Source organism: Anopheles gambiae, chromosome 2 (genome assembly GCF_943734735.2).
Source record: "Anopheles gambiae chromosome 2, idAnoGambNW_F1_1, whole genome shotgun sequence".
Classification (NCBI taxonomy): Eukaryota; Metazoa; Arthropoda; class Insecta; order Diptera; family Culicidae; genus Anopheles; species Anopheles gambiae.
In genome coordinates, this window is record NC_064601.1 from 34,580,395 (window position 1) to 34,603,892 (window position 23,498).

Genomic DNA, 23,498 nt, shown 5'->3' on the forward strand with positions numbered 1-23,498 from the left:
TAGAGTATTCAAAAACAACCAAAAACGCGTTGAAAATATTGTATTTAATTGTTGTTTTATATGCGTATGTACACTTTTTTCAAGAAAAATGATATTATTCTTACAAGAACTACAAAAAAAACCTACACTTCGTGAATAAATGAATTTACTTCCCACGAAGATTTTATCTTCCAGTGCTACCGTCACCGCTTGTCGTACGAAAATAATGATTGTATAGATAACGGACTAACAAAACCGACCCATCTAATGAGGGCAGAAAGTTAATCGATGTGCTTGCCGTCTCCTTCCCAAGCAGCAACAACAGCAGGTGTGATAGATAGCATTGTGATCCTACTTAATTTGATTTCATTTAGCAGCGCTCCAGCATTGTGGCCGGAGTTAATGATTGTCTGATGACGGTAGCAGCTTGAACAAATAAACTATAATGAACTTAATATCAGTCTGTCTCCGTATCAAGGTGGTTTATAGCATAGTGAATCGAAACGGTCTGCGGTAGTGGATATACTTTGCTCACGAAGGAAGTATTAAGACCATGTGCTTAGAGTGGAGCATAAATTTGCCGCCATTATTTAATTAGTATTCCGCAAAATATATTACTTTTCAAAACCTTTGCCGCATATTTATTCTCCGGGGCGCTTTGGTATCGGAAAGAATAATTAACAATTAAGCATAACAAAATGCGCTGGCTTACCTAAAGCGAAATCACAGCTCGGTCCCAGTATGAGATGGCCGCAGTAGTCACTGCCGGTACCGTCCATCGCCATCACCGTCGCCCGGGCCTGTTCGCACCGATCGTCGAACGGGATCCAGCGAATGGCTACGTCGGCCGGTATAATGCCCTCCCGGCGGATGTAGCCTTCCGCCTTCTCGAGCACGGGCTGCACGCGCGGCAGTGATGCTTCCACGCTCGTGTTTGCCGGCATGATCACCACGATCCGCAGCTCGCAGGTCCACCCGGTGGCGGAGGCCGTGAGTGGTAAAGACACGTTCCCCCGTTCCCCGGCGAAGCTGGTCGGATTTGTTCCGATCGGTAGCCGCCGACCAGCGTTCGGCACGTCGTCGGGCGTCCTGCGTACACAGATCGCTTCGCACGGTTTCCGCACCAGCCGCCTGCAGCCCGACTCGACTGGGGCCGGTAGCAGCACGATTCCCAGCACAATCAGCGCGTACAGGAAGCAGACGCAGCGATAGCACAGCACCCTTTTCCAGCCGGGCCCACCGAACCAGCAGCAACGCGATGTCCTTGTGCACATGTTCACTAATGCGTTTTTGTGGTAGCGGCTTCGCATTCACTATTCACACCACCTTGTTTGGCGCCGTCGGCCCCACTTGTTGTTGTGCCGCCCTGTGCTGATTCAATCACACGGAGATGGATCTGGGCGGTTGGTGGGTTTTATATCGGCTGTTGTTATTTCGTAACGACGTGGAACGATGTTTCGTCACCATTTTCTTAAAGACGATTCGGAGTGTGCAGCACCCAATAAGCCGAAAGGCTTTTGTCAGTAAAATCAACAAACCACATAGTACCACGTGCGGAACCGGGCTGCCAACTGGCCCTTTGTGTACACTAACTTTGCGATACTGTTTGCGTATGTTTTGCGCATTTATATCCTTTCACTTTCACTTTCACTTGTTGTTTGTTCGGCTTTTTCTGGGCCGCGGTACGATTGGGTCTAAGCTCATTCCCGGAACGAATGAGACGTGGGGCGTTATTCACATTCTAACGAACTGACTTGTTCTTTTTGATTGACGTGACTTGTGTGGCTTACTCTTTGTTATTTACCTTTTAAACTCATCTTTTCACCTACCGCCGTGAATGCAAGGGGAGGCAATGAAGCGAAGCGCGCGGTAAGTGATTTTTCCCCGCAAGGGATTTAGGCGAAACCGTACGCATATGAATGATATGCATATCAATCAGTCCGTGGTAGAATTGTGGTACTTTCCTAAGTTAAACACACACACGCGCGTTCTTCTTTCGCTTTCTCTTTGCACACATACACAGTAAACAAACTCACGTAACGCACGTATTCCCGCGCCATGGAATGCCGTAAGACGGTTGTGCAAATTCCACCCATTGAGGTGCATTTTTTCCGCTCGCAATCACCTTGCCAGGTGAATGGAAAAATAAATAAATAATTGGAAGGAAGGCATTCCTAGGCGCACTACGATGGCTATCGACCGGACCAGACGGATGCTCCGGTTTCCAGGTAATTAAATACTCCGGAAGACAGATTAGGCTGCCGGCACAATCTGCTCCGCTATTATAGCTGTGGAAAGCGCGAAAAGAAACACGAAACCGGTAGGAACTGTATCAAAAGAAGCCGCAGCAAACACTGGGTGGATATCACACGACTCACTTTTCGACCGTTTGGCGTTTGGATGATCCTTTCGCGGTTCGATGGGCTCTTGAAAAGCACCCCGTTAATGGAAGGAAACCGGTTGTATCTGAAATGAAACGAAGCGAAACCGGTAGCACATTTAGTTTGCTTTTTTTTTCTTCTTTCGTTTGCGTGTGTTTATCTCTAAAGAAGGAATTTTACTCTGGATGAACGTTGAATGATGATGAACCATTTATCTCTGCTTGCTTTTCCCAGCGTTATGGCGATACGCGCTTGGGCAGATCGGCTTTTAGGCAAGTGTGGAGATAGATTACGATTAATATCCTTTTGCGTGTTATTCTTTATGAATCGAGCGATAAATCTCGCAAAATGGCGATCGAATTCTTTAGCCCATCCGTACCGCAACCATCCTGGTATTGAATGTGCTGTGGTGATAAAGATGCTTCTCCCCGTCAGGTGAGCTGAAGTGAGCGAGCCCAACTCAGGCACCTGCCGAACGGGACGGAGGTCACTCCGAGCACCGGATGTGGCTGACACTTAATTTCATTGGAGAGAAAATATGCTTTCTGGATACTTCGGAAGGATATTTTGGGAGGGGGGGTTGAGATACAAACATACAAGATACAAGGATGGAGCTTTTCGAAGAAATGGTTTGCCTAAACGTACGTACGGTGAAATCGTTTATGATCCGTAGCGGATCCAATCTTGTTGCTCACCGGGAAATTGATTGCCCGTCTAACGGACATTGAGTTGGATGATTTTCTTGTTTTAGCTGTCGTGGCGTGGCCATCTCAAAAGCAGGGCTAAGGATTTTTATTTATTACAACTAGCAAACGGTAGGCACTTCTTGAAGGCTTTCAATCGAAACATCTCGAAATGTAATGATATTTTCTAGGAATCATCAGAATGTATATAATAGCCATGTTGAATATATTTTTAAATGTTACTATCACCGAACTACAGATGCTACACTCGGTGTGCTCTGCTTGTCTAGGAATTTTACCCCCAAATACCCAGGACTTATCTGTTAGTGATAGGAGCTCCAGATTGGATTCGTGAATCCACTCCGACTCCGACATTCTTAATACGGATAAGGCTCCAAAATAAATATGGCTTCGAATCCGAATGCTCTGAACGAATTCAGATCCAGATGGTACCAATTGAATCTGGATTACTCCGATCTTATCCAATTGGTTCCTATTGAATCGGTTTTATTACCGTGCTTAATTCGTAGAGCAAAATACTTGTGCTACAAAAACAATCTTGCAAGCAACCCTAGCTCATAATATTCTTCAAAGCAACACATTTTCTTTTGATGAACCTCGTGATTTATTGTTTGCTTTCCTAATATGTTTGGAATCGTTCAACGATTTACTAACAGTTTCCCGTGTATTTTTTATCCATTACCACAATTAGCTGTCATTATCCTAACATTTTTTAATCAAGTAATTCAAACAATTTTGAGCATCGTTAGATACATTGTTCAATAGTTGAAAAAATGAATCAATACATAATTTCTAACTGCAAACAATCAGTCATACCGGTGAACTCGTTCATCGAAAAACATTTGTTGCTCATAAGTAGACAGGGTTGTACCATTTGGTTGGCCAGTACAAAACCTAGATGGTTTTCTAATTTTTCATGATTTTTTATTTATGAAATGAGTGAAAATGAGCGTCGCGGCGAACGGTCTCGGGATCGAACGAGTTCACTGATCTTCTTCTTCTTCTTTTTGGCTCAACAAACGTTATCGGCTAAGGCCTGCCTGTACCACTTGTGGGCTTGCCATTCAGTGACTTTTCTAGTTCACCGATACGGATGAATAAATCGTGAGATGAGCCCTAACACAAATCGGGAAGTATTCACAAGATAACAGGAACATTATACCCCCCCCCCCCCCCTTACTGCTAACTTCGGAGTGGATCCGGATTCGAATCCGAAAGCGGTTGGATGCGAATCAATCCAAATCCGGCTGAAGCCCCATTTCGACCATCACTATTATCTATTTCATTCCATTGGTATTTATCCATTTCGTATCAAATTTGTGTAAAAATATCCATTTTCGTTTCAATTACGTTGTCATTCGTTTTTTTAATAACAGAAATCTGACAGAGCGTGATGATACCGATTTAGTAGTAAAATAGAAGCTTATATGAGAGGAAATATTAAACCCCCTGGTATTATTTTCCATACCTAGGTAACAGCTGTGTTCCGTCATAATAGATTTTGACAATTGTTTACCAATAATTCTACATTTTAAAATGGTTGGAATGTATTAGTTTGAAGATCGTTATAAAACTTGTATTATTGGTGTAATTTTTTTCTGAACTCAACAAAAGTTCTATTTGGAAAAATATTATTGAATAATATAGAAATCATCATAAATCAGTGGATTAATACATCAATTCACTTTTTCAGTATTAAATTATAACAGTGATATTCCACTAAAATAAATATCTACAGCAGTCTCGTTCGATAGCTTTCAAGCTTTTCCCACCATAAGTTAGCATCATGGTAGGATTAGCGATCCGACACGTGACCAACAGTTTATGGCGAGAATGGAATTAAATTATGCATATTGCATACTTTCCAGACCACTTGAAGCTTGCAAAGCAGACTACCAAAAGGTTCGTCTCTACCCCAAAAAGGTACTTCCATTCGAGAGCAGTCCCGGCCACCAGGTGCAAGGTGGTAAAGTGAAGTACCTAACCTTCATTTAACCCACCACCAGCCGGCTATCTAATTACAGAACTTTGGCCGTAACCCCTTACACCTTGACGAGGGTCGTTGGGTACGCAAGGTAAACATCCCAAAATCGTACAGTGTGCTGCAGCTCGAAGGTCTGGTTTGGAGCAAGCCATAATTCTTCCTTCTAAATTGACCGGTTCCAGCTCACGCGGCGAGCAAAAGCAACAACTTGCCTTTCTTCGCGTGTACCTTCCGCAGTTTGCGTTAGAAAGCGCTTGAACTGCAAGTAGCGGTTCTCGCGGTGCGTGCCACCGATTATTCCGGTACGGCTCGGCAAATATTGAGTAAACTGCGCCCGGTGTGGTTAACGATAAACACTTCATTCACGATGGTTGTTCCGTCGTAGTGGTAGCCTGTTCTTGTTAAGGTTGGTGGTCCGCGAGCAACGGGATGTTAATTAAATAGCGTCCATAGTTGAGTCGTTAGGAGAGGAGGCTGAATCTCATGAGCGTGAATTAGGAACGATTGAACGCGCTCTAAAATTAGCATGTTTGATGAAACCAATGAAGCAGTTGTATTTTCACGCTACACCTTCCCTTGATGGTCAAGTAAATAATTCGCACCCCGAACATGAAATACTAACATCCATGCCGGCTACACGCCTCAAAGGACAGGTGTTTATTTGTGTTAATTTACACCCGGCGACGATCAGGTTTGATTCAAATAAACCTGCAAAAAGAAACATACGGTACAAACGTTACCGAACGGTCGAACGATGATTGATTGCTTAGATTTCGCTGTGTTCCAATTTGCTGGTCCTGGTGCTGGTGCCAAAATAAGCCATAATAATCCTCATTGAACGGGCATGTTTTATTTTATGGCAAAAGAAACAAATAATACCAATCATCTTTTAAACACTTCTTACAAACAAATTTGCCAAATTAATGTTACGTGATAGGGTTTAGCCAATAAAACAGTGAACAATAAATATCGTAGATTGATATATATTTTAATGGCATGACATAATTGAATCATCTTTGCTTATACCTTCCAAGAGCTGTTTTGACCGAAATAATTAATTACACATAATTTTCACAACCCCGCTCAGGCTCGTCTAGACTGAGGCAAACGCCAACCTGTTCAACTTGCTGCTTTCCCTCCATCGCACGGTATATATTGCACGAAAAACAGTTCAGACTGACGGCAAAATGGACAGCTAATTTAATTTACCCGCTCATCAAAGTCTTCAATCTATTCGCCTTTAACGCCACTTCAAAATATCGTCACCTATTTTTTGTCTGGCTGTTTGTCCAGCCGTAACAGGTCGTTGTCGTGCAGCCAGCTGTCTCAAACTTTGCCGCCTTTCTCAAACTTGCTTGGAATGTTAAAACACGTGAACGAAAGGAACCGAATTAGAGCTTTTCTGCTTCTGCTCGAGGGGCATTAATTTTACTTAAGAAAGAAGTATCGCGTCACGAAATAGTGTAAGTAATTTTTGGATTTTATTTTGAAAATGGCCCGTACCCAAACAGGTTTTGGAAAAGATTATTTAGGAAGCTCTTGTTTAGGAAAGAATGTTTAGGAAGAATGTACCAGAAGTCCAGCCTGTTGCTAGATAAAAAAATAAAATGAAAATATAATCCGTTACTTATAAATAACATTATCATTTTCTCCAACATTTTTCGAACCTCAACAAGAGATTCTTTTTATTACTAAACGGCTTTATTTGCAGCCATGGAATGATTGAAATATATTCTTAATAATATATCATGCATATTGCAACGCAAATAAGCTTAATCTGATATGCAGACTAGCTGAAGGCTAAGTTTGGGAAGACGAATTTGTCCAATAAATCAATAGCAAGAGTGCCGGGCTAGAGCATCGTCATCATCTTCTTCAATATACACACATACGAAAACGCACAAAGCAAAAGGTAGATGAAAGTTTCACATATCACAATGTGTGGTTATGGTTGGGAAGGTAAGAAGCAGGATGTCTCGGATAAGAATAACTTTCCTTTCCTCCTGAAAAAAACTTTATCGGTTACAAGTTATGAAAGTGAGCTAATCCAACACCCCCGGGATTGTTCTACCGCCACGGTGCACGATCATAACTGTCACGCAATTTGGCGCAAAAATTGATCACGTTGTGGCAGGAAGTTGTTCAGCATTCTTTGCAAATGGCTGTGTACCGGAATGTGGATAACTTGCCGTTGGCAGGATGGTAACATGTTGCTGAATAAGAGTAGCAATTTAGTACGACTTTATGGGAAATCTTCCAAAACAATGTGCCAACTGAATGAGGCTGGATTCCAAGAACAACACTAATAACGACATTCATGAGTAAATAAAAATAAATCAAACAAACAACAATACAGCATCGGTAAAGACATGTGTTCGAGTGCTTCACACCCTCCCCTCTCGCAAGACTTTGCCCTTTTCCTCAAAACTTTGACCGGAACACAGTGGTCTGATATTAAATTTGCGCATTTCTCCCGTCCCTTGCTAGTCACATTTGCGTGAACCAAACATCAAACGGCCATATTGTACACCGTAGTACGGCGGCTAATTTTCTAAGAAAGCTTCAAAAGACAGACGAAAACAGACTCTCATCCCGGGTTTTTTTTACGCTTCAATGTTCAAAACATTCGGAACGATAACCCTCCCCCGTTTCGATATAAGCGCGAGCGCGCGCCACGACGCAAAATGAAAAATCGGCCCAAAAATAGTTAAACCAAGTGCAAACAGTGTAACGCGCTGTGCGTGGAGGATGGAAGCTTTCGATCGAAGCTGGTGGCGAAGTATGCTGCAAACAACATTAAAATGAGATCTTCCCACCGCTTATCATAAATCACTTTCGGCGAAGTGTAACACAACAAACAAAAAACCCAAAAAATGAATCGCGTTGAGCGCGTTCTTTACAACGATTCTTTCGATTGATATACTTGGCTGGGAGTGTGAAACAGTTAACTTTGCTCGTTTCTGCATCACGCAGACGGCGGGTAAACTTTTTGGCACACCTCTCTCCCTCCCCCCCCCCCCCCCCCCCCTTTGCCAGTGTGTGGTCTAGGAAAAGCTCTGTTCAAGGCCACACACAAAAGTAGCGCCTGAGCTCGTGTGAGGCAGAAGATTAAAAGATCGTGAGAAGTTTAGTTGGAATTAGACTTTCTGGCTGGCGGTGAACTTGAACTGCGAGCCGGTCACTTGGAAGTGAGCCCGCACAGCGAACCCGCCGGTGGCCATGAGGTTAAGTAAATGGATAAACGATAAAACGTATCACCAACATTTTTTAAAACCATGACCACACGTAAGTATTGTTAGATAGAAAATAGAAATAAATTGAAGAGCATTAAAAGTACTGCTTAAGATTATTATGTTTTATGTCAAACACTGTGAAATACTTATGAAGGGACAGATTTTACATATAAATAATTGCTACAAAATAATGAGTTAAGGTCATATACATAGATTTTTGAAAGCATGTATTTTTGTAAGTTTCAATAATAGTTGCAGTTATGTCGTTGGTTATTTTCATCCAATAAATCAAATTATTTGTTACTAATTAATCAATAAAGCAAAGCAGTTCAGCAAACTGAACAACTAAAAGGTCATTTGCCTTATATTACAATGATATTTTTTTTGACAAAACAAAGATTCATCCATACGTTTACCACTGTGCTGAGCGTACCCTTCACCCATCAGGCATCAACATCCAACATTGTAAATTCTTCACTACAATCGACTGTGAAGGTGCTCCGTATCCGAAAGTGGAATTGCCCAAATCCAACGTCAAACATCGTCAGACCTCCCTACCCCTTCAAGCAGATATTGGATAAGGTCGATTGAAAGTGTGTCTACTAGCGTGAAGATATTTTTCACGCCCTTTGCTCACCGGCGCCTTGCGTAAAACCGTGGGCTTCAGGCTAGTAAGCAGACGCAAGGGCAAACTCAGGTCTGGTGGGGGATATTATGATCCAAAGTTTTTTAATTAAAAGTATACAATTCAAAATATTTTCAAGGCAAGAAGTTTACAGATGCTTTGAACAGCAATAAGAAATTTTTGTATTTCGTGTTCAATGAAAAAATCGTGCATTTTCCGCACGATTCTTTTAAACAATTATCTAAGCCATTCATTGATGGCTTCAACCCGCACATTTCACCGTTGACGTCACAAGGAGGAGGTAGTATTTTCGTAGCCGTAGAATTCAATTTCCGGTTAAGCTTTCAAAACGCACCCAGAGCACACACGTACGCACACACGTACGCAGACTCACTTGTTGATAGGTTTCCTTCCTTTTCCAAGAAAAGAAACCCCACACCACGGAGCGGGAAAGAAAAGCCTTCCTTAGCTCTAAACCCACTTTTTAATCTTTTATTTTTGCTCACCTCGGAACGTGCCAGGATATGCCCAGGATATTTCATTCGCACCGCAGCAACAGGCAACAGTTTTACGTGGCGAAAACAATCACGTGCTTCATTTGAGCTTGAAATTACATTCCAAAGATGACACATGTAGAATGCAGCATAACCCTGCAGGATTCAACAGGTTCAACGTATTATGGGGATGCCCCCTCCCAGGGGTTGCCCAGTAGCAACCGTTCGGCATGGCTTACACGTCGATGGCAAGTGTTTACAAATGGTTGAGGTTTTTCGTAAACACCTTCAGGGCTGTGCCTTTGCCTAGTTCCAACCCCGCATACCGGCAAAACACACGTTCGTCGCAATTCGGTAAAGGACGGACGACGCTGGGCAGTTGGTAATCTCACTTCTCTGTTGGTGCTGAAACGCTCTTGATGATGATACGTGCCGAACGGACAGTTTTACCATTTACAGGACAGTGTCCCCCTTTTTGTGCATCCAACAAGTGCATCCAACGGCACAAGCGCCATCATTCGAATGCAGTTTTGGTTTGTGGTTAGTACTGTGGAAAGGTCACGGAAGGATTATTGAAATGTAAATTAAAGAGCGACGTACAGGGAGCTTTGGTTGGTCTTAGTTCACCCAAAAGGTGTGCTTGGGAAGTATCCTTAAATTCGCTCCTACAAAGTTATTTACTTATCCGGCGCTACAACCACTTTGCGGTACAAAGTAGTTTTAGATATTTTCTTCGCCAACGTACTCCGTTCAGGACGAGCCTATTAAGATGTTTATCGATTTTACCAAATTGTATGTGTCACCGTACTCTCAACGATACGAAAATAAGCTCCCGAAGTGTATTCAATGTTGGCCATTATGTTGCTGTCCCTTTCCTCGCAAAACCCAACGTGTGACAGACAGGCTCCAAACCGAAGTGCGCCCGGCGACAATTAATTCCCAAACCACTTAGGAACCCATCCATCCCATAGATCCTTTCGATTGCGATCTGTCTGTCTCGCGTGAAGGTTCTATCGTGTCGTCGTGCAAAACCTTCTTTGCCATCCGGAAGCTACTGCTACGAAGGAGAAAAAGAACACGAAACACGGTAAGAAATAGAGCCAAAGCATAGGAAACCGTCTCCAGTACGTTTGTCTACCATCAGCTACGTGTGTCCTTTGCTAGATTGACGAATGCTGGAACAAAGCGAGGCTGCCAAATGCTGCAAAAGCGCTTAGTTAGTAATCGCTTCGAAGGATAATTCACGTCCGCAACGTTGTGGGCGAGCGGTGCATTACGCCAAACGGGTAAAATCCTAAGGGAAGCATTAATTTCCGGTACGGACGTCGTACTTCGATCCCACCACCGTGGGTAAGTGAATTGAAGTGAAGGAATGAAAAGCAGGAAAAAAACAACCATTGTAATAAGCGCTCTCGAGCCAAAGAAAGCAAAAACAAAAAAAAAAACAATCATCAAGCAAACCGTCTTACTCCCTTCTAACTTATATTCTAAGTAATGGTGAGTGCTGGAAGACAAGTTGCTCTTGTTTTGATGATACCGTATCCTCAAGGTAGAGCATGAAAAATCGCCTCCAACTCGCCCAAACGCATAAAAATGGCGAGCATTGCACACCGCGACTGTAGCTGCTAAGAGCATTAAAAAGTTACATATTACTGCCCCCTACTAACGAACCCAGTACGCTGGAACTTTCCTTGAAAGGGGGGAAAGAAAAAAATATCTCAAGATAAACGAGAGGTACCGAGAAAAGTTCTGATTGCTGACTTTCTTGCCACACTTGAACGACTTCTAGCCCCTAGTGTACCACGCTGTTTGTATCAGCAATTGGAAATAATCATCATAATTTGTTACAGGAAACGTGCCTAGCTTTCGTTTGATCGTTTGAAAAATAACGAAGATCTGTTTGCACGAGCAGTTTATGGGTTGGTGCTTGCAAGGTAGGAACCTGCGAAGGATGCGGCAATTGAACTGCAAAATCAACATTGACGAGTTAAACCAAGATAGGGGGGAAAAAAGAAGCGGGTGCACACGGGCAAGGATGCCAGAACGCTATCATAGTCTCGTGTACATCCACGCGTAAACACCAACAGGATGTTGGCAGCAGTTGATAAATGGAAATCTTCTCTAAAAAGCACACGTACTTCTTGACCTTGTTTGACCGATGATTCTTCTTTCCAAGGCCGTTTAAAGGGAAACGGGGAAACAAGATTATCATTGTACGGGTCTTGTGCGTAAAACGCTTGATTGAAAATGTCTTTTGCCTCGTGCCTTGTGTATCGTAATCTTCATATTAAGGTGATTGTGACAAGTTAAACTATCTTCTTCTTCTTCTTTGGCTCAACAACCGATGTCGGTCAAGGCCTGCCTGTACCCACTTGTGGGCTTGGCTTTCAGTGACTAATTGATTCCCCCCCATAGCAGGATAGTCAGTCCTACGTATGGCGGCGCGGTCTATTTGGGGATTGAACCCTTGACGGGCATGTTTTTAAGTCGTACGAGTTGACGACTGTACTACGAGACCGGCTCAAGTTAAACTATATTGTTCGTTTTTTTTTGTTTTATTACATCAAACATAGAATGAATCAAAGGGGATAGGTTAATATCTATTTCTAAGCCCATGGAAAAAACTTTGGAAAATTCAGTGAGTTTCTTGAACAGCCATTTACGTATTTTTATTTGTTTTCTCCGGAGCTCTAACATACTCGCCTAAGTATGAGTTGCTCATCAACTGCGTTACGCTTTAAAGATTTCTTATATTTTCTATATAGTATACGAAATTTTAAACTTCAATATTTTTCACTAATACTATGAAACGTATGGCCAACTCCTTATTAAATATTAATAACTCTGCCAAAGATAAATAGCAATTTAGCCTTCGTTTTGTGTTAAAGCATTTCAACAAGAGGCTACTTTATAAGATTTTCTCAACACTCATCTTCGGAGAAACACTTCCATATCTCAGTCGAACATTTAAATTCCCTTCGTCGAACAATTACTTCTAAAACGACACTACTGCCTTTAAACTTTCACCGGAAACGTCTTCCTGCCACGCCAAAATGATGAACGACGGATAAATGATTCTAATTCAAAGCCACACTTAAATTATGCCCACAGTCGCTAATGGTCGCACACCAGTCGTGGCACGTTTTGAGGCGACAAAATCGTATGAAAGCGCAAAATTGTCCCCGAGCGGAATTGCTCTATCTCTCGCCGAACTGGCAAAATCTACGAACCGCGAACGAGGAAATAAAAATACAATTAGAGGTTAAATCTCGAAATTCCAATCCTACCCCGTCCAGTTCCTGTTTCGTGCGAAAAGAACGCCCTTGACGAGCTTTGCCTGGGAGCGGAAAGCATACTTTTTATGCGATTTTATTCCCATACCCGCAAAATACATTGCACAATACCGCGAAGGCACGTACTTAGCACATTGCCGAAGCGCGCATACCAATCTAATCACTGGATTTGACCGGAAACTCCTACCAAATTGTGCGTACCAAGCAACGAACATTTGCTGGAAGCAGAAGTAGCATCGCTGTAGACTTCCACTAGAATCGATTTAAAAGTTTGTTTAATTTTTTCCCCTAGTTTCTGTTATTGTTGACGTAATTTTGTGATAAGTTGCGCAAAGGAGGATGGTGGATTGAGTGGATTGATGGGATAGCAAGGAAGACGAACGAAATTTTAGAAGCTCGTTAGAGTCGTGTCCCCCGAGTGTTTTGCTCGGATCGGTTCGAACTAATGACAGTTGGGACGTTTTCATCGATAAAGGATCATGCTCAAGGTTGGGGAAGAGAAATTAGTACGTTGGGAGTTTACCAAGGGACGGCGCACTGTGTTGGAACTATATTGATCATAATCACTTTTTTTATGAGAAAAAAGAGTAACATAATCTTTCGTTGGTCAGTACAGTGTGTAATTCAGCACACGAAAACACACAGACGAGACAGATATGAAGGAAAATAGAAACTTCGTCTGATAAAAAAAAAAATTTCAAGACCAAGGGATAATATTCGCTACGATTTTCTTTATTCAGTATTTTAAAGCAGGTTGGTGGGGTTTTTTTAGGGTAACGGTTTTTTTTATAATTTTTTACGGTGACCTCAAAAATGACTGTGCATAATCTTGCGGTATTAAAATAAATTAAAAATCGAAAGAGAAAAGTCATACTAGGGTAGAAGAACGTTATACAGCATCTGTTGGCTGTTAGCTTTCATAAAAAGAGGCGACAATGTCAACATTCTTCGAAGCGAAATTAGATGGTTTAAGGCTTTAAGCTTTAATGCTCCATTGAAAATCATTGAAATTCAATCTTATGATAGACTAGCATCATTAACATTAAAGCTTACGTGGCTTGCAATCAGATATCACCTACATAATGTGTACTACCTTGTAATTATTAGATAAAAATCTATATTTACATCCATTTAGTGTCATTCATCCCAATACTCCGAACTGAGCGATTAAAAAGGCTATTTCAGATGGTATACCACACTTCTGCTTTTCTCAGTAGGATACCATTAGCACAAGCAATCACACACAAACGAACAATCAATCATACACTCATTATAGCCCTTTCTGTTGGACCATCGGTTGATTGAAGCCCGACTACCCACAACATTACTGTGGCGTCCACTTAAAGCCAGTGAACCATTGGACGAGCGTTGCAAAGCAAATACCTACGTACCGCCGCAACGTGTCTGGACAGCCATCCGATGATTGCGTCCTTCCAGCTAACCAAAAAATCCCCCGACAACAGAATACCTCGTTTACTCCGAAACACATCCCCCATTGAGTGACAGTTGCTCGGGCAGGATGTTAAGCCCGGAGGGTATTTTTCCACCAACTGGAACGCTGACCCACCGGTGATCGGCTGGCCCCCAAAAAAGGCCGTCCGTGGCTCAAATTACATGAAAAAGGTCACCGAAGCCGTTTCCCACGGAGGTTTGACGAAATTAAATTACCCTCCCAAAAGCAAAGGGATCGCTCGGCGGGTGTTTGTCTACGCGACCAGGGGAGTTTTGGCACATGAAGTGGTTTAGCAAATATGCTTCTCGAATGTCATATGTGGGATGGAGAGAAAAGCGCGTCATTTACATCGCGCTATAATATAAATGACGTGCGACGATGAGGCTAATGTTGGCCTAAATCTTATGCCATGATTAGCCATATTTTGCACATGTGAATCACGTACTAACGGGTGAGATTTTGTTAACAGAGAACTGGTTAAACAAATTCTTATTCAAATAAAAGCGAATAGGATTTTCTATCTACTGACATACAATTATTAAAAAACGTTCACTTTTGGTACGAAAAATAAGACTTCGGCATGTTACGCGTCGTAAAAGATTTTCATGGACGACACGGTTTACAAGGAAAAGGAAACAAACACGGTTCTGGTATTCAATAGCAATCCGTTTTCACTTCTAAAGCGCCTTTTCCCAGACGGAACACAGCATAACGTTTAATTACCACCAGATTTCTGCGCACAGACCATAACTCTCCTGCATGAAAGCAAACGTCTTATCCAAACGGTGCAGAATATACTAACTGCTTTCCGATCGAACCCACCTGGCCGACGCACGCAAAATGTGTAGACTTTTTGGTACGGGAAGAACAAAAAAAATTATCCAAACAAACTCATCTCATCGTCCGAGCGCACGTCCCACCGGTCAAATTCCAGAAGGTCACACGGTTTTCCAACCCGCTTCGCCGAGTAGTCCCCCATCCGGGACTGGTGTCTGGCAAAAGTGGCAAGCGCGAAAAACAGCCCCAATACCCAACGCCATGCCTGCCTTTCACCAATCGGTTTAGCATAAATTTTACGGCTTTCCTAAATTCCCTCCCCAGACCCGTCTTGGTTTGGTGCTGGTTTCAATCATCAGCTTGCTTCCAAAATGTGGAACCAGACTCTCTGGGGTGGTTGTGGTGGTGGTTTTAGCATTTTCTCGCACTACACCTTAAACCTTGCCGCTAACCCGGCCAGCAAACCATTACATGAAAGTATTATTGCTTTCATCCTGTGGCCCATTGTGGTACCCCTCTGCTCCATTCGGGTAGAATAGCTTCCAACCGGATTGACGGTAATTTATTTACATGCACCTTACCATCGCACCATCCAGGTGGGAGGTGTTTTGCGTAATCTGTTTTCGCGAGTCCCTACCTCCACTAAACCAACCAACCTGTGCGCAGGGGGAAAAGAAATGAGCGAGATCGCTTTTTTCATCCCCTCCAATCGCCGGTTTATGGTCGTGATGGTTAATGAATGGTGGGCCGTTTGATCGGAAATCTATTTAGCGTTCGGTGCTTTGGAAAAGGCTTCGAATTTTCTTTACCCCTCAAATGTTGTTTACAGTTGAAAAAAAAACACACACACACACACACACTGTCGGTAGCTTTAAGAAGGGTGAAAATTGGGAGCTAAATTTGTCCTTTTTTATTGGAGATGAGGTTTCAAATTCAATAAGTGCTTATCACTACCTAGGAAAAACACACTCATTCCGCATTCGTTTCGATCAGTGGCACACAATTGCAGCTTTTTGTTATCATGATGACTGTTTAAAAAACAGGGAAGTGGGGGGGAGGGGAGGCATCCTACCCCTAGCTGCATGAGCGGACAAAACAACATCCACCCGCGATTGTGTGGCCGTTGTTTTCCATCAATTATCGATACGCCGGCCATGCGCCGATACGAGCGCATTGGCGTCATGGGCAGCTGGTTTCACGACAGGCAGGCAGCAAGCCACACAGATAAGATAACCGATAAGTGCAGCGAAAAACTATTACCCGGTACGGTGCGAAGCGATTGATGGAATTCATTCCCCGGTTTATCATGCCCGCCACACTTACTGGTTGATGATGGTTTTATTGCATGTATGACAGGCCTAATTTCTGCAGGCCGATGCTTAGATCGGTGTGCGATTACGGTTCGATTCCTTTTTTTTTGTTGGTAAAACCCACGGGTCGGCACCGCTCTAGGATATTTAGTTTCGATATTTATAGCTTTATTATCAGCTTCTGGGCCAGAATGCACAACATGAACCAAAACGGCAAAAAGGAAATAGCACGCTGGACGCTGGATGTATGAAAGATAAACAGTTTCGTGTATTTTTAGAAGATCAAATATTTAATGAAATTTAAAATATCATTTTGCCATTTTGGAAAGTTTTCCTTTTCAGACTTTAAAAAAAAAGCAAAGTTTAAACCTTATTCAAATATTACAAAAAGTCCCTTAAAGCTAACCAAATTTTGGTAAAATTCATTTTAGCAGTATACGTCGATAGAAAACTTGATTTCTGGCGTATTTAAAACAATCCCAGTGTATATCAAATTTCTCACGAGAGCTAATGTACGTTTTACATTCTTATCTGCCATATCACCTCTCTTTGCCGCGGGGAAGCAGCTAAAATTAGTCGCACAGTTTGGCAACTCTAATATTTACAACATTCAAGATAACACGCTCCAGTGTGACTGCGGGACAAAGCTTATCGCATGCAAGACGTTTTTAGTAATTTTGAAACATGTTGTTTTTTACACCAGCAGGGGTTTGTTGTAGTGATGGGTAAAGTTGGCAAAAATCCGGAGTCGACTCCGATCCGACTCCGATAAATTCGGAATCGACTCCGGAAAGTAGGTCCGCGCTCCAATATCCGGAGTCGTTCGGAGTCGTCCGGAGTCGTCCGGAGTCGCCCGGAGTCGGAGTCGTCCGGAGTCGTTCGGAGTCGTTCGGAGTCGTTCGGAGTCGTCGGAGTCGTCGGAGTCGTTCGGAGCCGTCCGGAGTCGTTCGGAGTCGGAGTCGTCCGGAGTCGTTCGGAGTCGTTCGGAGTCGTCGGAGTCGTTCGGAGTCGTTCAGAGTCGTCCGGAGTTGGAGTCATCCGGAGTCGTTCGGAGTCGTTTGACTCCAGACGACTCCGGACGACTCCGGGCGACTCCGGACGACTCCGGACGACTCCGGACGACTCCGACTCCGGGCGGATCTAGTGGTTCCATTTTGCCGGAGTCGGAATCGAACTAACAATAGTCGGAGTCGGATCGGAGTCGTGGGTGCGCTCCATACAGCACATCACTAGTTTGTTGTTTTGTTTAGGCTGACTCCATCAAGCTGTGAGGCGGTGGTGAGCGAACTGAGTCACAGCTCACTGAGCGCACGACGCTCAAAACAAGAAGAAGAACCAAAATCGAACATAATAGCGAACGCTTTTCCGCTTTTTCAACATCAACACAGCTCAAGTACTCGAACATGTCCACGCTGACAAACAGTGACAGTTGTAGCACAGGAAACAGATTGGATTTGTACCATCATTACACGCCATTCCGCCGGTAATGCACCACTGCAGCAGCAGTGGCAGCAGCAAAATGATAACAAACCAGTCCAACAAATAAAGACCACGGTCCAGCCGATGGTAGTAGCCGTCGTAGGCCAGTTTCAATTCAACCTTCCCCTAGAGGGCCACTGTCGGCTATGATTAGAAACTCAAAAAAAAAAAAAAATAAAGGCACAACAATACGGTTGCTATCTTATCAACCACTTGGCCCACCGTTCCAAACGAATGCTTGCTCGGGACGCTTCGTGATGGAATTGATACGACACACCTTGCCACTCCGTTCATCTGCGTTCGTGCGTTTGTGGTGTAAAAATGGAAAGAAATATTGTGTCTTGGCTCGTGGCGCGTCTGCACGCCTGAAAATCCAACACCTCCACCCCACTCAAATTGGTGGAAAGAAATAATTTATTTTACGGTCCAACAAGATCAACCATCGTGGCATGTGAGATCGGATGTCTTGTAAAAGCACACCCCAAATATAGACCTTACATATAACCACCTGGCACGCACACACACACACACAATAAGCAATTGACAATGAAGCAAGAGCTCATCAAACATCGTCATTCGCGCGTGTGTTCCAAAAATAATGCACGATCTACGGCGGTGTTCGTTATCGCCATGGAACAAATGCAATTAAAAGAAAAAAAGAAGAAAAAGAAAAACAAAGGCCCCTTTTTCGTAACGCACCGTAACGTACGTCACGTCGCGTCGTATCTGATAGGGAGAAAAAGGAGGATTAGTCGAAACATTGACCACGCGCGGTTCTAACGTCTAACGATGTACACATTATTTTTAGCACCATACACGACGCGGTAGATATGATTCGATTCGGTGCGAAATCACCATTGCCATTTTGAGCATACGGTTGCCCGATTAATGCTTTCCGTGCATCGGCCAGCAAGCCTTTGTATGCGTCCGAAGGGGTCCGATCATGCCGAATGAATTGATTGGTCGTTTTAGTTTCTAAAATGTCGGCTGGCGGGCTGTGTGCTGTGTGAAGTTTTCCGATGGAACGTTTTATCGTTTTATCGCGTTTTTAGGAAGCACATGTCGTTAGTTGCGTTCACCTTAATTGAGCAGATCGTCACTGCCGGGACAGGTGCAAGAGCAGTGCTTGGGAACGGACATAATGGCAGTGTATAATGGACATCAACTGTCCGTTTGATGTGTAGGAAAATTGCTCCATTCAACCTTCCGGTGCAAAGTGACTTAATTGAGGTTTCAGTATCAAAATTGGACTGATAGCCAATTGTCGTTTCGTTTCAAATCTACCTGTTGATCGACACGTATAAAGTGCTGGTAGGTAAAGACGAGCAGTAAATGAAGCAATTATTCGCAGTTTGTAAAATCAGGTGGGTGGTATTTTTTAATTACTTGTTTGTCAATCTTCACATTATAATAATTCTTAATTTCGACTTTGACTCAAGGAAGCTTTGTGCACCGTATAATGAACAGATTTCTGCACCGCTGAAACCAGTTTTCGCTCAAAAGTTAATTATGCACCAGCAGTGCTTGCTACTATCCCACGCTGCGTCAAAACGCTTCGACGGAACCAATTAATTGTACGTCTTACAAGACATTACAAATTTTGCATCAACGAAAGAGTGATTAAAACTTCATTAGAATGGGTATAGCGTCGAAGCCCGGAAGCGTTCGTCGGTACAGCGCGGCTTGGCAGGGCCCACACCACACATTTTAAGTGCGTTTGTCTGGGTAAAAAGTTATGCTCGGCTGTCCAAAGGAACGAAGCAATGATCTAAAACTATCCACGAACGATTATTCAATTCTCGGTAGCGCGCCGGGGTATGGTCGGGGGCGCTGAGTTTTGAAGGTTTGTTTTCTGCTCCCCCACCGAAGAGGGAAGATGCCATGTGATTAGTTAGTAATTAGTTTTGCTGATTGTCGGAGAAATGCCGCTGTGTGTACGAGATGAATACAAATTTTGTAGGGTTTCTTTTTGGTCTGAAACTGTTCCCCAACTCGTTTGTGGCATTAAAGTTGTTTAACTTCTATATGAGAATAACTTTAATGTTATGAAAGATAAGAAACGTGGTGCCGTAGAATTGTTCAGGGAGGTTGTGATAGTGTAATTTAATTTTGTAAGCAAAAGTATGATTGAAATCCAATTAAAAAATTTAAAAAAGTTACGTTTATGATAAATTCTTCCATCTTAAAATGGTTCATTAACAAAAAGATGGTGTTATTTAAAATGATGTATTTGATGATCTTGATGATTTAAACAAATTCGAACAATACGACATACTTACAAAGGGAAGTTTGAAGATGACGTTCAGGATATAACACTGTTGGGTCATGGAAACCAGAACAATACAAAACTAAAATGCACCGCAACCGCCTCCCATCACTCAAACCCGAACGCAATCACTGTGAAGTACACTTTTCTAAATTATATTTTTCACCCACACCATCGCATTAGAGACACATTGCTTCCGCACGCCGTACGATACACACTTCACACACCCAATTACTCACGAAGGACGGAAATTGCGTCCCAAGCACGGTACACTACGAAACAGACACGGAACAAATTAATGTTTAGAGCATTAAACACCTGCATCCAGGGACCCACGTACAGAGAACGGAACTCTGTAGAAGAAAATCGGTATATTCTCTCGCCTATTCTAACAGGAAAACCACATTTGGCGCATTTATCGTACCAACGACGTTCGCAGAGCGCCCTTGATCAAGACCGAACGAAGGAAGAGGAGAGATGATACAGCAAGGAAAATCTCGCGTTTCTCCCACCCCTAGGTGGAAAATGACCACCGCTGCTCACAGTGGTGATATTTTGTTGATTTCTTCTCTGCCTGTTCCTGTTTTCGGTGTTTTGCTATTTTTGTTTACATGCATGCTCTTGCGTCTCTCACGCGCCCTTGATACTCGAATTGATTTTGTTTGAATTTGTGTCACTCCTTCACCTCCTCCTCCAAATTGCAAGCGTTCATGCTAGTCATGGGATTATTTTTCACTGCCAGGGCACTATTGCCTCAACAATAAAACTCATCGTAATAAATTGCAACAATCTTGAGCTCGATCCCGGTCGATCGACCCCGCCAAGCTGGCCGTGAAACAGAACCGAACCCGACCAGTGTGCGCGAAGGAAACAAACCACTTAGGCCAAAAACCCTTTGCTTCATTTGCCGTTCGCGCTTTTCCACATCCACACACGATCGGTATGGGCGCGTATTTTAGTGCGGTCTGATTTATTGGCGAAATTGATTCGTTACGCTCCGCTTTGCGGTCGAACGTTAAAAAAAGGTCAAATATTTGCGCACACGGCTGACCGCCTGAGCGCAAACATCCCCCGTTTTAAAACGTATCGCCTTATCGCAACCGTATCGTTTATCGATACACCAAAGCGGAGAAGGTAGGTGGTGGTGGTAAAATATTTCGTCGGGGCGCGAGATATCAATCAGACATGGCTTTTGATTGCACTTCAACCGAGGTCCGGCTGTACACGGTTCATGTGGAGTGTGTTTGCTTTTAATTTTCCTCGCGCTCGCCGCCTCCTTCCTTTCGCGCTTCATTTCGTCCCGTTTATTGCAATTGTTAATCTATTTTTGGGTTATCTAAGGTGCGGATTATTTTTAGATTTCGTAACCAACCCTCCCGCCCTTTCTGCACACACAATTATTCCACCCCGATGTGTGAAGCGAATTCAAACTGTGTGAGCGCTTATGGTGCTGCAGAATAATATTGCTCTACTTTCAAACGCTTGCCCAGAATCAAATGAAAAGATTTACAATGAAAAGGAAATGAGAACGTGCCTATTCGATGCTTCCGTAAAACTTTCGTTTGCTTAAAGAACTGCTGTGTTCAGGCGAGTTACAGGGTTTCGCAAGGTTTTTTTGGTTGAAATTTGATGGTTGCTCCCCATAGTTTATTGGATCGTTCCCATGATTTATTGGGCGTAACCCAGAATTTGTTTGGTTGAATCGTATTGATATCCATTCGGACGTACCAATAAACTATTGGGGGTACGATCTAAAAACATCAATTGCATCAAATCACACAACAAAAATGGATACTTATTGAAACTTTTGAAGAACGTGTAAAAAAACAGCCTGACAAGCCGCCAAAAGCATCACTCCACATTCGTTGGAAAGACAGAACAGCTGCCAAATTTTCAAAGCTAGTTGAAAGTGTAGCTACACACACATACGCAACTGACAAACAACACAAACATTATTCCATATTGTATGCAAGGGAAATACTGCAAACAAATGGCTGCCAGACACGAGACTGGTGATTGTTTGCCAGCGCAACACCGCACCACGGCTTCTAAGCACCGGTTGAACCGTTTCCAATAGGCTGCAAAACACAAAGTCGTGTGTCTTGCACTTTCCGGCTGATCAGTTGTCATGTCACCGCGATCGAACCGGAAGCAGTGTGTTTGTACGCCTATAGTTCAAGGGCCTTTGCCCGTCCATCAGCTGATTGTACTGCAATGTTTCGGTATCGAGTTGCACACAAAAGCAAATACGCCACACGCTGCCAGGCAAACAGATGCCCCTATGAGGCTCTAGCTGGCCTCTACAATGGACTCTTAATCGATGTCCGACAATTAATCGACAATTGTGTGTACCATTTCGTACGTAATTGATCTCAAGTGACGTCTTTTGTGTGCGATTATGTTACACAATCATACCCAGCACACCTGCAGTGGGTGGTAATCGCTACGTGGCGATCGGCATCACAAACGATGTGCCCGGCGAATCTTACTTTCTTTAAGCAGAGAATCTCAAAGAAAACCTAACATCGCGCGATGAGGCAATGCTATAATGCGAAGAATAAACATGAGCTGGATCGTGTTTCGATTGCACACGCTTTTCGATACACGGCTTCTTACAATCTCACTTATCATGCACTCACTCAGACACACCAACACAGCTCGTACGTACATTCACACACACACACACTTTGCTAACCGCACGGTCCAGCCCAGAAGTCCAAAAACCAGACGGACTGTAAACTAACAAACGGAGCGCAGGATTTTTTTTCTTCCGAAACCATTCTGCACCACTGTTTACACTCCAAAAACTTATCGCTCACTACCGCCGCATCGAGCACCTTTACCGCCTCGGCTTAACAAAACTTACACACTGAGCACTGCCCCTGGACACGCTTGAACTGAATAATCGATCTCAAACTCTTCACCTCCGAGAAAGCAATTTGGCCGAGCCAGCAAACATTGCGCCACCTGTGTATCTGCAACGATCACAAACGATTCTCTAACTGGGCCACGCGGACGCGGGAGCAATCGCGACGGAAGAAAAACACGTCACCCCACCCCGAAGATTCACGGCACGAGCACAAATGTACGCGGCCGTCCGTTGTGATGCCCGGTCGAAGAGAAACTACCGCTTATCGCGTGCACTGGCGTGGACGGACTGGCAGCAGCAAACGGCCACCGGCATCGCAGCACCGGTTCGTGCGAGTTCGGATCGGCTTCGGATCGTGCTCGGTGCCGGTGGCCTTCACGGTAAAGATTCGCTTTCGTTCATTCGCTTGACGGTGATGTTTCCGGCTTGCGATGATGGCGATGAAGCGTGCGAGGACATGGGTGATGGGGCGGCTAACACCGTTCTAGCCAGACAACGAGCGACAGCTCGAGAGCGTGTCTGGCCGGGAAGGGGGCAGAAAGGGGTAGGCGCAGCGACGGGGGACAGAATATGGGGCTGTCCCACCGCGAGGCGCTGGAACTGACAACTTGACGTTGCCCAACAACCTCGCTGAGACGGTGGGCGCGCGTT

The 23,498-nt window shown here is 43.7% G+C and overlaps 1 protein-coding gene across 2 annotated transcripts in view; it reads right to left on the minus strand.

The window, feature by feature from the left end:
- Nucleotides 1-23,111, minus strand: part of LOC1269186 (atrial natriuretic peptide receptor 3) — a 53,727-nt gene extending 30,616 nt beyond the window's left edge. For both annotated transcript variants that reach the window (XM_061641725.1, XM_307792.5), the window contains exons 1-3: nt 22,845-23,111; nt 19,992-20,250; nt 692-2,445 (exon numbers count right to left, since the gene is read on the minus strand). In XM_061641725.1, coding sequence (XP_061497709.1) covers nt 692-1,289 — 598 coding nt within the window. In that variant the 5' untranslated portion in view covers nt 1,290-2,445; nt 19,992-20,250; nt 22,845-23,111. The remainder of the gene's footprint in view (nt 1-691; nt 2,446-19,991; nt 20,251-22,844) is intronic.
- Nucleotides 23,112-23,498: the final 387 nt, after the last annotated feature.